The sequence below is a fragment of the Silurus aristotelis genome (genome assembly GCF_946808225.1).
Source record: "Silurus aristotelis genome assembly, chromosome: 20".
In the NCBI taxonomy this organism is placed as follows: Eukaryota; Metazoa; Chordata; class Actinopteri; order Siluriformes; family Siluridae; genus Silurus; species Silurus aristotelis.
Window position 1 is genome coordinate 671,828 of NC_139593.1, and position 16,612 is coordinate 688,439.

Sequence of the window (16,612 nt, forward strand, 5' to 3'; positions counted from 1 at the left end):
TTTAGTGTGTATAGTGTAGTGTGTACGGTGTATAGTTTAGTGTGTATAGTGTAGTGTGTACGGTGTATAGTTTAGTGTGTATAGTGTAGTGTGTACGGTGTATAGTTTAGTGTGTATAGTGTAGTGTGTACGGTGTATAGTTTAGTGTGTATAGTGTAGTGTGTACGGTGTATAGTTTAGTGTGTATAGTGTAGTGTGTACGGTGTATAGTTTAGTGTGTATAGTGTAGTGTGTACGGTGTATAGTTTAGTGTGTATAGTGTAGTGTGTACGGTGTATAGTTTAGTGTGTATAGTGTAGTGTGTACGGTGTATAGTTTAGTGTGTATAGTGTAGTGTGTACGGTGTATAGTTTAGTGTGTATAGTGTAGTGTGTACGGTGTATAGTGTAGTGTGTATAGTGTAGTGTGTACGGTGTATAGTGTAGTGTGTATAGTGTAGTGTGTACGGTGTATAGTGTAGTGTGTATAGTGTAGTGTGTACGGTGTATAGTGTAGTGTGTATAGTGTAGTGTGTACGGTGTATAGTGTAGTGTGTATAGTGTAGTGTGTACGGTGTATAGTGTAGTGTGTATAGTGTAGTGTGTACGGTGTATAGTGTAGTGTGTATAGTGTAGTGTGTACGGTGTATAGTGTAGTGTGTATAGTGTAGTGTGTACGGTGTATAGTGTAGTGTGTATAGTGTAGTGTGTACGGTGTATAGTGTAGTGTGTATAGTGTAGTGTGTACGGTGTATAGTTTAGTGTGTATAGTGTAGTGTGTACGGTGTATAGTTTAGTGTGTATAGTGTAGTGTGTACGGTGTATAGTTTAGTGTGTATAGTGTAGTGTGTACGGTGTATAGTTTAGTGTGTATAGTGTAGTGTGTACGGTGTATAGTTTAGTGTGTATAGTGTAGTGTGTACGGTGTATAGTTTAGTGTGTATAGTGTAGTGTGTACGGTGTATAGTTTAGTGTGTATAGTGTAGTGTGTACGGTGTATAGTTTAGTGTGTATAGTGTAGTGTGTACGGTGTATAGTTTAGTGTGTATAGTGTAGTGTGTACGGTGTATAGTGTAGTGTGTATAGTGTAGTGTGTACGGTGTATAGTGTAGTGTGTATAGTGTAGTGTGTACGGTGTATAGTGTAGTGTGTATAGTGTAGTGTGTACGGTGTATAGTGTAGTGTGTATAGTGTAGTGTGTACGGTGTATAGTGTAGTGTGTATAGTGTAGTGTGTACGGTGTATAGTGTAGTGTGTATAGTGTAGTGTGTACGGTGTATAGTGTAGTGTGTATAGTGTAGTGTGTACGGTGTATAGTGTAGTGTGTATAGTGTAGTGTGTACGGTGTATAGTGTAGTGTGTATAGTGTAGTGTGTACGGTGTATAGTGTAGTGTGTATAGTGTAGTGTGTACGGTGTATAGTTTAGTGTGTATAGTGTAGTGTGTACGGTGTATAGTTTAGTGTGTATAGTGTAGTGTGTACGGTGTATAGTTTAGTGTGTATAGTGTAGTGTGTACGGTGTATAGTTTAGTGTGTATAGTGTAGTGTGTACGGTGTATAGTGTAGTGTGTATAGTGTAGTGTGTACGGTGTATAGTTTAGTGTGTACAGTGTAGTGTGTAGTGTGTATAGTGTAGTGTGTACAGTGTAGTGTGTACGGTGTATAGTTTAGTGTGTATAGTGTAGTTTGTACGGTGTATAGTGTAGTGTGTATAGTGTAGTGTGTACAGTGTATAGTTTAGTGTGTATAGTGTAGTGTGTATAGTGTAGTGTGTACGGTGTATAGTTTAGTGTGTATAGTGTAGTGTGTACGGTGTATAGTTTAGTGTGTATAGTGTAGTGTGTATAGTGTAGTGTGTACGGTGTATAGTTTAGTGTGTATAGTGTAGTTTGTATGGTGTATAGTGTAGTGTGTATAGTGTAGTGTGTACAGTGTATAGTTTAGTGTGTATAGTGTAGTGTGTATAGTGTAGTGTGTACGGTGTATAGTTTAGTGTGTATAGTGTAGTGTGTATAGTGTAGTGTGTACAGTGTATAGTTTAGTGTGTATAGTGTAGTGTGTATAGTGTAGTGTGTACGGTGTATAGTTTAGTGTGTATAGTGTAGTGTGTATAGTGTAGTGTGTACGGTGTATAGTTTAGTGTGTATAGTGTAGTTTGTACGGTGTATAGTGTAGTGTGTATAGTGTAGTGTGTACAGTGTATAGTTTAGTGTGTATAGTGTAGTGTGTATAGTGTAGTGTGTACGGTGTATAGTTTAGTGTGTATAGTGTAGTGTGTACGGTGTATAGTTTAGTGCAGTGATTTTCAACCTTTTTTAAACCGCGGCACATTTTTTACACTTACAAAATTCTGGGGCACACCACCAACCACAATGACACTCTAACACAGTACAAAAAACCATATAGTTAATAATATAGTTTCTAAATGTATTTATACTCACTTAGAGTGAAACCTGGGCCTGTTTTGATGAACACAAAATGGATATCCTGGCAGGAATGGTAGAAAGACACACACGAAGCGCTTCCTCAACAGCTCTCAGTCTCTCTCTGTTTTTAGTTTTTATCGCAGTCAAGCTTGAGAAGCTCAGCTCTCATAGATATGTGGTTGAAAACGGGAGCAATGTCAAAATAGCTTTGTTGGCCAGAATGGGGAACTCATTGGCAACAGATAACCAAAAACTGTCCAAAGAAAGATCAGCAAAGTTTAGCTTTAAACCACGATCTTGTTTCAGTTCAATGAGTTCCTCTTGCTCCTTTAAAGTCATGTCCTTTCCAGCAACGGATGCTGAGCTGTATGGGTCCCTAACCCAGTCAAGGCATTCTGTGAAGGCTGAAGAGAAATAAAATGACAACTTCTCCTCAAGAGTTTTCAAATGTGTGCCAATCACCTCGCACATTACAGCAGCGTTGCCATCATGACGTTTCTCGGTGAGCGGGAACATCTCAAGGTTGCCACGCTGCACATGTTGTTGCCAGAGCTGCACCTTTAAACGGAATCCATTCATTTTATCAGTGCTTGTAAGCAGGTTTTCATTTCGGCCTTGCATCCGTTTGTTCAGTTCATTCAGATGATGAAATATATCAGCCAGGTATGCCAGCTTTGTACACCACTCATCCATTGCAAGCAGCTTTGAGTAATCGGACCTCTCGTTTGTCAGAAATACTTTAAGTTCCTCTCGCAGCTCATACACACGGGCCAGCACTTTGCCGCGCGACAGCCACCGGACCTCCGTGTGGAGCAATAAGACCTTATGTTCCGCTCCCATTTCCTCACACAAAGGCGCAAATAAGCGACATTTCAAAGGTCGCGTCTTCACAAAGTTCACTATGCGCACAACATCATCCAACACAGGAGCTAGATCTGCTGGTAAGGTCTTTGCAACGAGGGCCTCACGGTGCAAAAAACAGTGCGTAACAATAACATCTGGGTTTCTTTCTTTGACCCTACTTACGAAGCCTTTGATGCGCCCGACCATGGCTGCGGCTCCATCAGTGCAGACACCTGTGCAGTTTTCCCACGTAAGCCCGCTTTTGTCAAGATATTCCGACGTGACCCGAAATATTTCCTCTCCTGATGATTTTTCTGGCAGTGCCTTGCAAAATAGGAAGTTTTCTCTAATGGTTTCTCCATCCACAAAACGCACGTTGGCCAAGAGCTGACAGTGTCCACTAATATCCGTCGACTCATCAAGTTGCAAGGCAAATTTCTTACTGATGCGCATCTTTTCCAAAACAACAGTTTCGATGTCCGCAGACATGTCATCAATACGTCTGGCAATTGTGTTATCTGAGAGAGGCACTTTAGCTATCTCTTTGGCCGCGTCAGGGCCGAGCATCTCATTTACAATGGCTTTACAAGCTGGCAGAATTAATGTTTCTGCCACAGTGTGGGACATTTTTGATTTAGCTACGAGTTCAGCCACAAGGTAGCTAGCTTTGAGGGCTCTCTCGCTTAACTTTGTGGTTTTTCAAAAAAAAAGTTGCCTGTTTCTCATTGTTTGTACGTAAGCGTACAAAATAGTCCATCGGCTTGTTTTGAACGGAAGGATGTTTCGTTTGAAGATGGCGTTTAAGCTTGCTTGGCACCATGGCGCTATTGGATAGCTTCTCACCACACACCAAGCACAGCGGCGTCGGTGCTGTCGCATCCCCGGTGAAAGTAAATCCAAATAAAAGATAGCTTTCGCTGTATTGCCTTGAGCTCACTGTCTTGGCTTTGTTCTTTTGACCTCTCATACTGGGGCATTCATCTGTGTCAGAATTTTGTCCAAGGCCCTGTTCGGCATTTGCATTTTCCCTTCTCAAAAACGTCTCCATCACTGTCACTTGCTCGTCTTGCTGAGATCCCAAACTGTCACGTGTCGTGCAGCACTAACTCTATTGTCTTTACAGGCATTTATCGCTCTCTGCTGCCACCGACAGCACACTTTATTACAGCACAGACACCCGACAATGGTTAATTAGATGATATTAGATTATTTCCCGCGGCACACATGACGATCTCTCACGGCACACTAGTGTGCCGCGGCACACTGGTTAAAAATCACTGGTGTAGTGTGTATGGTAAAGTGTGTACAGTGTATAGTGTAGTGTGTATGGTGAAGTGTGTATAGTGTAGTGTGTACAGTGTATAGAGTAGTGTGTATGGTAAAGTGTGTACAGTGTATAGAGTAGTGTGTATGGTAAAGTGTGTACAGTGTATAGTGTAGTGTGTATGGTGAAGTGTGTATAGTGTAGTGTGTATGGTGAAGTGTGTACAGTGTATAGAGTAGTGTGTATGGTAAAGTGTGTACAGTGTATAGAGTAGTGTATATGGTAAAGTGTGTACAGTGTATAGTGTAGTGTGTATGGTGAAGTGTGTATAGTGTAGTGTGTATGGTGAAGTGTGTACAGTGTATAGAGTAGTGTGTATGGTAAAGTGTGTACAGTGTATAGAGTAGTGTATATGGTAAAGTGTGTACAGTGTATAGTTTAGTGTGTATAGTGTAGTGTGTATGGTGAAGTGTGTACAGTGTATGGTGTAGTGTGTATGGTGTAGTGTAGTGTGTATAGTGTAGTGTGTATGGTGAAGTGTGTACAGTGTATAGTGTAGTGTGTATGGTGAAGTGTGTACAGTGTATAGAGTAGTGTGTATGGTAAAGTGTGTACAGTGTATAGAGTAGTGTGTATGGTAAAGTGTGTACAGTGTATAGTGTAGTGTGTATGGTGAAGTGTGTACAGTGTATAGTGTAGTGTGTATGGTGAAGTGTGTACAGTATATAGTGTAGTGTGTATAGTGTAGTGTGTATGGTGAAGTGTGTACAGTGTATAGTGTAGTGTGTATGGTGTAGTGTAGTGTGTATAGTGTAGTGTGTATGGTGAAGTGTGTACAGTGTATAGTGTAGTGTGTATGGTGAAGTGTGTACAGTATATAGTGTAGTGTGTATAGTGTAGTGTAGTGTGTATAGTGTAGTGTGTATGGTGAAGTGTGTACAGTGTATAGTGTAGTGTGTATGGTGAAGTGTGTACAGTATATAGTGTAGTGTGTATAGTGTAGTGTAGTGTGTATAGTGTAGTGTGTATGGTGAAGTGTGTACAGTGTATAGTGTAGTGTGTATGGTGAAGTGTGTACAGTATATAGTGTAGTGTGTATGGTAAAGTGTGTACAGTGAATAGTGTAGTGTGTATAGTGTAGTGTGTATGGTGAAGTGTGTACAGTGTATAGTGTAGTGTGTATGGTGCAGTGTGTACAGTGTATAGTGTAGTGTGTACAGTGTATAGTGTAGTGTGTATGGTGAAGTGTGTACAGTGTATAGTGTAGTGTGTATGGTGAAGTGTGTACAGTGTATAGAGTAGTGTGTATGGTAAAGTGTGTACAGTGTATAGTGTAGTGTGTATAGTGTAGTGTGTATGGTGAAGTGTGTACAGTGTATAGTGTAGTGTGTATGGTGTAGTGTAGTGTGTATAGTGTAGTGTGTATGGTGAAGTGTGTACAGTGTATAGTGTAGTGTGTATGGTGAAGTGTGTACAGTATATGGTGAAGTGTGTATGGTGAAGTGTGTATGGTGAAGTGTGTACAGTGTATAGTGTAGTGTGTATGGTGAAGTGTGTATAGTGTATAGTGTAGTGTGTATGTCTACACTGAAACTAATGAACTTTACCCAGGCTTTAACGAAAGACACGTTACACACGGTGTAACGGGTGAAATATGTTGCGCTTCCTTTAGGAGCATAGCGGTATTGTGAGAATAGCCTGGCACTGCATTTTTCCGCTATTACTGCGTGTGTACAGTGTATAGTGTAGTGTGTACATTGTATAGTGTGTGTATGGTGTACAGTGTATAGTGTGTACATTGTATAGTGGTGTGTGTATGGTGTAGTGTGAACAGTGTATAGGGTAGTGTGCATGGTGAAGTGTGTAGGGTGAAGTGTGTAGGGTAAAGGGTGTATAGTGTGGTGGAGTGTGTAGGGTGTAGAGTGTAGAATGTAGTGTGTAGGGTGTAGGATATAGTGTGTAAAATATAGTGTGTAGGACGTAGGATGTAGAACAGTGTGTAGGCTGTAGGATGTAGAACAGTGTGTAGGCTGTAGGATGTAGTGTGTAGGATATAGTGTGTAGGATGTAGAACAGTGTGTAGGCTGTAGGATGTAGAACAGTGTGTAGGCTGTAGGATGTAGAACAGTGTGTAGGCTGTAGGATGTAGTGTGTAGGATATAGTGTGTAGGATGTAGAACAGTGTGTAGGCTGTAGGATGTAGAACAGTGTGTAAGCTGTAGGATGTAGAACAGTGTGTAGGCTGTAGGATGTAGTGTGTAGGATATAGTGTGTAGGATGTAGAACAGTGTGTAGGCTGTAGGATGTAGAACAGTGTGTAGGCTGTAGGGTGTAGGATATAGTGTGTAGGCTGTACTATGTAGGATATAGTGTGTAGGGTGTAGGATGTAGTGTGTAGGATATAGTGTGTAGGACGTAGAACAGTGGGTAGGCTGTAGGGTGTAGTATATAGTGTGTAGGGTGTAGGATGTAGGATGTAGGATATAGTGTGTAGGATGTAGAACAGTGTGTAGTGTGTAGGGTGTAGGATATAGTGTGTAGGGTGTAGGATATAGTGTGTAGGGTGTAGGATGTAGAACAGTGTGTAGGCTGTAGGGTGTAGGATGTAGAACAGTGTGTAGGCTGTAGGGTATAGTGTGTAGGGTATAGTGTGTAGGATATAGTGTGTAGAACGTAGGAAGTAAAACAGAGTGTGTAGGATGTAGGGTACAGTATGTAGATCGTAGGGTGTATCTCACCTTGCTGAATCCTTCCTTGCTGAGGGTATCTATGTTCCATGGCATCTTCTTCTCCTCTCTGCGGTGCTCCTCCACCTTCTTCTCACAGCCCCTCTCCTCCTTACGTAGCTGCTTCTCCCGGTTCTTGGCCTCCTCCAGCTCCTTTTTGGCCTCGTCTGTACCTGCCTTCTCCAGCTCCTGCACCCTGCGCTGGGCTTCAGACAGCTTCTTCTTTGCCTCCAACAGGTTCTTCTCTAGATCCGCCCCTTTCTTCTCAAACGCCTCCATTCGCTCCACTCGAGCCTAAAGAGAGAGAGAGAGAGAGAGAGAAAGAGAGAGATGATGATGATGATGTTGTGTGTATCCAGTAGAACACACTCTTGGTGGTGACCCACTGCTGTAATTTCAGCACAGCTCTAGAGCAGGAGTGGTAGTGGTACTGGGAGTGGTACTGGGAGTGGGAGTAGGAGTGGGACTGGTACTGAAAGCGGGGATGGGAGCAGGAGTGAAACTGAGAGCAGGGGTGGGAGCAGGAGTGAAACTGAGAGCAGGGGTGGGAGCAGGAGTGAGACAGGGAGCAGGGGTGGGAGCAGGAGTGGAACTGGAAGCGGGACTGGGAGCTGGAGTGGAACTGGGAGCGCATGTGGGAGCGGGAGTGGGAGCTGGAGTGAAACTGGGAGCGCATGTGGGAGCGGGAGCTGGAGTGGAACTGGGAGCGCATGTGGGAGCGGGAGTGGGAGCGGGTGTGGGACTGGCCGTGGGACTGAGAGTGGGACTGGGAGCAGGAATAGAAGCAGGGGTGGGATCAAGAGTGGGACTGGGAGCAGGACTGGGAGCAGGAGCGGGACTGGGAGCGGGGGTTGGAGCAGGAGTGGGACTGGGAACGGGGGTGGGAGCAGGATAGGAGCAGCAGTGGGACTAGAAGCGGGCATAGGAGCAGCAGTGGGACTGGATGTGGGAGCGTGACTGGGAGCAGGGTGGGAGCAGGAGTTGGTCTGGGAGCGGGGGTGGGAGCAGCAGTGGGACTGGATGTGGGAGCGTGACTGGGAGCGGGGTGGGAGCAGGAGTTGGTCTTGGAGCGGGGGTGGGAGCAGCAGTGTGACTGGATGTGGGTGCGTGACTGGGAGCGGGGTGGGAGCAGGAGTTGGTCTGCGAGCGGGGGTGGGAGCAGCAGTGGGACTGGATGTGGGAGCGTGACTGGGAGCGGGGTGGGAGCAGGAGTTGGTCTGGGAGCAGGCGCTCGTCTCCACTGGGTGTTAGAGCAGGGCTGTAGGAAACAAGTCTTCATTCAGCTACAACAGCACTTCTAAGATTCAACACTGATGTGGAAGAAGGTAAGGAGTCTCCAGTTCTAGTTCATTCCGAAGGTGTACTGTGGGTTTGAGGAGGTCAGGGTTCTGTGCAGGACACTCAAGATCCAGTCCAAGCTTCAGACCAACAACTAAGTGTTCATGGAGCTCGCTTTGTGTACAGGAGCTTCAGGGTTTGGGAATCAGAGTTCACTGTAATGTTATGGAGGAGATGCTACAGAGGAGACAACACACACACACTCACAAACACAAACACACAGACTCACACACACTCACAAACACACACAGAAAAAAACTCACTCACTCTCACACACGCGCGTGTGTGTGTGTGTGTGTGTGTGTTACCTGGTGTCTCCACCTGAACAAGCTGGGGGTATCAATATTGGTGTGTGTGTGTGTGTGTTACCTGGTGTCTCCACCTGAACAGGCTGGGGGTATCGATATTGGTGTGTGTGTGTGTGTGCGTGTGTGTGTGTGTGTGTGTGTGTGTGTGTTACCTGGTGTCTCCACCTGAACAGGCTGGGGGTATCAATATTGGGGTGTGTGTGTGTTTGTGTGTGTGTGTTACCTGGTTTCTCCGCCTGAACAGGCTGGGGGTATCGATATTGGTGTGTGTGTGTGTGTGTGTGTGTGTGTGTGTGTGTGTGTTACCTGGTGTCTCCACCTGAACAGGCTGGGAGTATCGATATTGGGGAACAGTGTGTAGGCTGTGTGTGTGTGTGTGTGTGTGTGTGTGTGTGTGTGTGTTACCTGGTGTCTCCACCTGAACAAGCTGGGGGTATCAATATTGGTGTGTGTGTGTGTGTGTGTGTGTGTTACCTGGTGTCTCCACCTGAACAGGCTGGGGGTATCGATATTGGTGTGTGTGTGTGTGTGCGTGTGTGTGTGTGTGTGTGTGTGTGTTACCTGGTGTCTCCACCTGAACAGGCTGGGGGTATCAATATTGGGGTGTGTGTGTGTTTGTGTGTGTGTGTTACCTGGTTTCTCCGCCTGAACAGGCTGGGGGTATCGATATTGTGTGTGTGTGTGTGTGTGTGTGTGTGTGTGTGTGTGTGTGTGTGTGTGTGTGTGTGTGTGTGTGTGTGTGTGTGTTACCTGGTGTCTCCACCTGAACAGGCTGGGAGTATCGATATTGGGGAACAGTGTGTAGGCTGTGTGTGTGTGTGTGTGTGTGTTACCTGGTGTCTCCACCTGAACAGGCTAGGGGTATCAATATTGGGGAACAGTGTGTAGGCTGTGTGTGTGTGTGTGTGTGTGTGTGTGTGTGTGTGTGTGTGTGTGTGTTACCTGGTTTTTCCCCATGGACAGGCTGGGGGTATCGATATTGGGGTGTGTGTGTGTGTGTGTGTGTGTGTGTGTGTGTGACCTGGTGTCTCCACCTGAACAGGCTGGGGGTATCGATGTTGGTGTGTGTGTGTGTGTGTGTGTGTGTGTGTGTGTGTGTGTGTGTGTGTGTGTGTGTGTGTTAGGGCTGGGCGATAAATCGATTGTATCGATTAACTCGAATGTGTAGTTCACATCGATATGTTTTAATATCGACATGTTTTAAAATTGGGTTTTTCTTTAATGTCCGCCGACACGCCCCTCTGGGCTTCCATAGTTTCGAACGATCTCAGCCCCTCCCCCCGCGCGTTTGCCATAGAGATACACAAACAACATGGCAGCGAGCAAGCAAAGGTAGCAGTACCACCGATTTACTGCAGTACCTCAAACAGAGGCATGCTGTCGAATGGAGAGATGTAGGACCCTACGACATGAACAAGACAGAGGCAGCGTCTAATCGTACACTTACGGTACGGGTGCTGGGAGCGGTCAAAATACCTGTAAAGACGTTTCAGAACGGCGTTTCCGTTAAGAAACAGAAAAATCAGAGCATTTAATCACCACAATCAAACACTCATAAAACATTTTTTTGAGGTTAACTCAATCTTTCAAATATTCTTATTTAGAGAGTCTCCCTGTCTGTTATATTCTTATTTCACATTTCAACTCATTTTACTGTGGAGTTTTTAAGAAAAGTAAAGAGAAAATCACTCCAAGCATCACTGCATTTTTAACCATGTTCCACATTCAAACACTTATAAAAAGAATGTCTTTATAGGTTTGCTCATCTTTCAAATACTTCTTATTTACAGTGTCTCTGTCTATTACTCTGTTCAATTCAATCTCATGTTACTGTGGAGTTTTGGAGAAAAGTAAAGGCAAATCCACTCCAAACCTCAGGTGCATTTTTAATCATGTTCCACATTTAAACACTCAAAACATGTTTCTTTGTAGTTTTGCTCATTTTATGTTATGTTACGTTCTATTTTTACAATTTACAATGGCAGGGGCTGCATCTTGTATTTGTGGCTTGTTGTTTCTGATTGCACTTTAACACAAAGTGGGTTATAATCCCAGAAGGGTAAATAAACTCTATTTAATAAAGTTACAACTTTTTTGAACATTTTCTTTGTCATATGCAGATTGATTTTAAGCAGGGTTTTAAATCCCTGCTTAAAAAAGCAACGATTTAAATCACAAATCAGATTTTTTGTGAAAAAATCTGGGATTTTTTTTTAAGGCCATATAGCCCTAGTGTGTGTGTTACCTGGTGTCTCCACCTGAACAGGCTGGGGGTATCAATATTGGGGTGTGTGTGTGTGTGTGTGTGTGTGTGTGTGTGTGTGTGTGTGTGTGTTACCTGGTGTCTCCACCTGAACAGGCTGGGGGTATCAATATTGGGGTGTGTGTGTGTGTGTGTGTGTGTGTGTGTGTGTGTGTGTGTTACCTGGTATCTCCACCTGAACAGGCTGGGGGTATCAATATTGGGGGGTGTGTGTGTGTGTGTGTGTGTGTGTGTGTGTGTGTGTGTGTTACCTGGTGTCTCCACCTGAACAGGCTGGGGGTATCGATATTGGGGTGTGTGTGGGGGTGTGTGTGTGTGTGTGTGTGTGTTACCTGGTGTCTCCACCTGAACAGGCTGGGGGTATCAATATTGGGGTGTGTGTGTGTGTGTGTGTGTGTGTGTGTGTGTGTGTGTGTGTGTTACCTGGTGTCTCCACCTGAACAGGCTGGGGGTATCGATATTGGGGTGTGTGTGTGTGTGTGTGTGTGTGTGTGTTACCTGGTGTCTCCACCTGAACAGGCTGGGGGTATCGATATTGGTGTGTGTGTGTGTGTGTGTGTGTGTGTTACCTGGTGTCTCCACCTGAACAGGCTGGGGGTATCGATATTGGGGGGGTGTGTGTGTGTGTGTGTGTGTGTGTGTGTGTGTGTGTGTGTGTGTGTGTGTGTGTTACCTGGTGTCTCCACCTGAACAGGCTGGGGGTATCGATATTGGGGTGTGTGTGTGTGTGTGTGTGTGTGTGTGTGTGTGTGTGTGTGTGTGTGTGTGTGTTACCTGGTGTCTCCACCTGAACAGGCTGGGGGTATCGATATTGGTGTGTGTGTGTGTGTGTGTGTGTGTGTGTGTGTGTGTGTGTGTGTGTGTGTTACCTGGTGTCTCCACCTGAACAGGCTGGGGGTATCGATATTGGGGGTGTGTGTGTGTGTGTGTGTGTGTGTGTGTGTGTGTGTGTTACCTGGTGTCTCCACCTGAACAGGCTGGGGGTATCGATATTGGGGGGTGTGTGTGTGTGTGTGTGTGTGTGTGTGTGTGTGTGTGTGTGTGTGTGTGTGTTACCTGGTGTCTCCACCTGAACAGGCTGGGGGTATCGATATTGGGGTGTGTATCGTCCTCATCGTCAGACACTTCGATGTGGTCCCACACGCTGTAGTCGATGGTGGTCATGATTGTGTTCCCGAAGGTCCAGAAGGAGATGAAGTCCACTCAGGGGTCTGATCAACAGTCTCACACCTCAACGACACTTCACCGTTAATCTCCACACCGGGATTAATCCGCGAGATGAAGGAAACCTCTCCCTGATCTTCTTTCAGAACCCTTTCTGGAAAACTCCAGCGCTTCCGTTTGACGGTGACGTAATAACCGTGCGCCGGCGTGCCCTGGTTGATGAAGTCATATGTAAGCGCCTACCAGTGAACGGTTCTTACTGCATGTGGAAGTGCTGCGCGACTGGTTTCTGGTTTCACACACACACACACACACACACACACACACATATATTAACCAGTAAACACCTAAATATAATAAATAGTGTATTAATAAATAAATCAACACAAGCACACACAATAATAATAACATCCTTCTGCTCCCGTTAGGTGTCTCCACCCTTCATCTCTCTCTGTCCTCTACATCTGTCTTTCCAACCAACCACCTGCATGTCGTCCTTCACCACATCCAGAAACCTCTACCTTATCCTTCCTCAGCATTCTACTGATCCTCTGCACATCACCAAACCATCTCCTCTAACACCTTGTCTCCAAAACGTCCTACCTGCTCTGTCCCTCTAATAAACTCATTTTGAATCCTGTCCATCCAAAATCTGTCTTTTACTCAACACCACTGTCTCTAAACCATACAACATCTCAGGTGTCACCACAGTCCTATAAACTTTCCCTTTTACTCTCACAGATACTCTTCTATCACAAATCACTCCTGCTATCACTCTTCTCCACCCACTCCACCCTGCCTGCACTCTTTTCTTCACTTCTCTAACACACTCTCCATTACTTTGCACTGTTGACCCCAGGTACCTGAACTCCTCCACCTTCTCCACTTCTTCTCCCTGCAACCGCATCACTCCACTGCCCACCCTCTCATTCATACACATGTACTCTGTCTTACTCCTACTGACTTTCATTCCCCTTCTCTCCAGCGTGTACCTCCACCTCTCCAGGCTCTTCTCAACCTGCTCCCTACTCTCACCACAAATCACAATATCATCATCAACAACAATAATAATAATAATAATAATGATAATAATATTAATATTTGTTTTATATATGTTGTATGTTATGTTACATTAGCATTAATCCTCATCAGTGCTGTGCCTCTGCTGCTATGTATGTGTCTACTTTATTAGGAACACATGTACACCTACAATTAGCCAATCAGGTGGCAGATACAGGACACAAGCTCATGTTAAGGTTCAGATCACGCATCAAAATGAGGAGAAATCTTTATCCATGGCATCATTGTTGAGCTGCTTTAAATATTTCTGACATCTTCTGTTATCCACAAAGAGAAGCTTAAGTCAAATAATCACTCTTTACATCAATGGTGAGCAGAAAAGAAGATCCCAGAAGGCACAGAACAAATAAAACCCTTAAGGCAGAGGATCTACAGGAGCAGAATGTTGAAGTTCTGCTCCTCTCAGTCAAGCAGCCACCTCAGTATCAGGAGCTCTAACTCTCCCATGCTGGACAGATGAAGGTTAGAAAGAAGAAAACATCTGGGCTATGCTCCAGTCTCTTCAGGTTGTCCAGCACATGTTTGAGTAACACATTAATAAATAAAGGTGACTTCCACACGTCTGTCATATTGTTTCTGCCTCCCGCTCTTACACATCTTGTACTCTAGATGGCAGCAGAGGTCTCCTAGCACAGAACATTGCACACTCCAATGATAGACCTGTACACATGTTTCTGCTGACAGAATGAACTTCAGAGTTCAGGAAACAACATTTCTGAATGCAGTGGGAAATAGACCAGAAGTACTGGGACACCTGACTCTTCCAGTCACATGTTGTTCTTCCACAAATTTGGAGACATGCAGTTGTGTAGGACATTTTTGGATGCAGGAGCATGAAATTTTCTCTTGATTTGAAATAGGAGACCCACACCTGTTCCAGCATGACAATGCCCCTGTGCACAAAACCAGATCCATGAAGTCCATTGGGTGGAGTGGAAGATCTCCTGCTATAGATCTCCAACTCTTTTGTGTGTGGAGTGTGTGGAGTGGAGCTCATTATAACAGCAGGTCCCTGTGGAATGGAATGTTCAAAAAGCACACACCTTATGCTCTGGTGTACACAAACCTTCACCTATACATTATTTACATCTCATAAAAATCTCACATACAAAGTCATGATCAGCTGCCTGGTACAACAAAACAACAAGGATTTCTCATCCATTCTCTCACAGCAGGAAGTGTTTCAATCAGAAAGATCATGTTACATCCACACTCCAGTCTGAATCGGAGATCTTTATCTTCTCATTCTTCACACAGTTTAGTGACTTGTACCCAAACTCAAGATTTTGTTTGTGGGTTTGGTATTTTTGGATGTTGTTGTAAATACAATAATCTACTGCAAATTCAAACTCAAAGGTAAAGCCTCCTCAGAAGCACTGATTCGTTCCTGCTTTGTGTAATCCAGTCCCCTGGGCACAGCGACGCAGCTCTGATGTTTCTTCACAACAATGCAATGTTCAGGAAGATAACAAAAAAAACCCAAACCTGATGTGCATGAGGCCATTAACAGTATATCAGATGATTAATATATTCTTCAGATTGTGTAGCAATAATTACAGACTCTGCACATCTCTACTTATTTATATTATAATAAATGGACATTCAGTGGAACCCAGATGAGGATGAGGTTCACTATTGAGTCTGGTTCCTCTCAAAGTTTCTTCCTTCTGCATCTCAGGGAGTTTTTCCTTCACCACTGTAGTGTAGGATATATTTTAAATAGAGATTTTGCACAGGAAACTTCTCCCAGAGACAACACACTTTTCCTTCCTCTGTATTAAAGCTCAGTGTCAGGTCTACTCGTCTCACACTGAGCTCTGCATTCCAGGACTCATGAAGATACTTCTGACTTCCGCCTTTTCATTGTTGTGTTTACAAAGCAGGAGAACTGTGTTTGTCTCCACCCCTGACCTGTTACTGGTTGTTTCTCTCATGTCAGTATCGCACACTCCTGCTTCCGTTCACTTCTGATTCGTTTGTGTATTGATTCCCCTGAGGGTTCTTTGTTCCCTCGTGAAGTGTACGCTCACTGTGACTCCTGGTGTTCCTGTGACACTGTCTTACCTTCAGTGCTGCACTCCTCTGGGTTTTCTTTATCATGTGTTGTTTCTCTGGTCTGTTTTTGATTTTGGATTACAGTTTGGATTTACATTTTACTGCAACTGCATCTGTCACAAACCTCCATACTCCATCACTCCTGACACTTCTGTCTAGTGCTCAGATCAACATACGAAAAATTAGCAGAAGCACATGTGTGCTGTTCATTTTACAAAACCCTGAGGTTCTTCACTCCTCTCAGAATCCTGATCTCAGATTCAGGATCAGGTTTATTGGCCAAGTGTGCTGACACACACAAGGAATTTGGTTCCAGCTAGCTAACCCTAACCCTGACCCTAACCCTAGATAGATAGATAGATAGATAGATAGATAGATAGATAGATAGATAGATAGATAGATAGATAGATAGATAGATAGATAGATAGATAGATAGATAGATAGATAGATAGATAGATAGATAGATAGATACAGTGAGGAAAATAAGTATTTGAACACGCTGCTATTTTGCAAGTTCTCCCACTTAGAAATCATGGAGGGGTCTGAAATTGTCATCGTAGGTGCATGTCCACTGTGAGAGACATAATCTAAAAAAAAAATATATCCAGAAATCACAATATATGATTTTTAAACTATTTATTTGTATGATACAGCTGCAAATAAGTATTTAAACACCTGAGAAAGTCAATGTTAATATTTGGTACAGGAGCCTTTGTTTGCAATTACAGAGGTCAAACGTTTCCTGTAGTTTTTCACCAGGTTTGCACACACTGCAGGAGGGATTTTGGCCCACTCCTCCACACAGATCTTCTCTAGATCAGTCAGGTTTCTGGCCTGTCGCTGAGAAACACGGAGTTTGAGCTCCCTCCAAAGATTCTCTATTGGGTTTAGGTCTGGAGACTGGCTAGGCCACGCCAGAACCTTGATATGCTTCTTACAGAGCCACTCCTTGGTTATCCTGGCTGTGTGCTTCGGTTTATTGTCATGTTGGAAGACCCAGCCTCGACCCATCTTCAATGCTCTAACTGAGGGTAGGAGGTTTTTCCCCAAAATCTCGCAATACATGGCCCCGGTCATCCTCTCTTTAATACAGTGCAGTCGCCCTGTCCCATGTGCAGAAAAACACCCCCAAAGCATGATGCTACCACCCCCATGCTTCACAGTAG

General features: G+C 44.3%; 1 protein-coding gene across 2 annotated transcripts in view; it reads right to left on the reverse strand.

Annotated features, from left to right (window-relative positions):
* Window positions 1-13,986, reverse strand: part of cdc37 (cell division cycle 37 homolog) — a 49,358-nt gene extending 35,372 nt beyond the window's left edge. Inside the window, exons 1-3 of one of the 2 annotated variants that reach the window (XM_083521723.1) lie at window positions 13,810-13,986; window positions 12,204-12,600; window positions 7,251-7,532 (exon numbers count right to left, since the gene is read on the reverse strand). In XM_083521723.1, the coding sequence (XP_083377849.1) occupies window positions 7,251-7,532; window positions 12,204-12,311 (390 nt within the window). In that variant the 5' untranslated portion in view covers window positions 12,312-12,600; window positions 13,810-13,986. Of the gene's footprint in view, window positions 1-7,250; window positions 7,533-12,203; window positions 12,601-13,521 lie in introns of both variants that reach the window. The other variant, XM_083521722.1, reaches the window with a different exon arrangement.
* Between the last annotated feature and the right edge of the window lie 2,626 nt (window positions 13,987-16,612).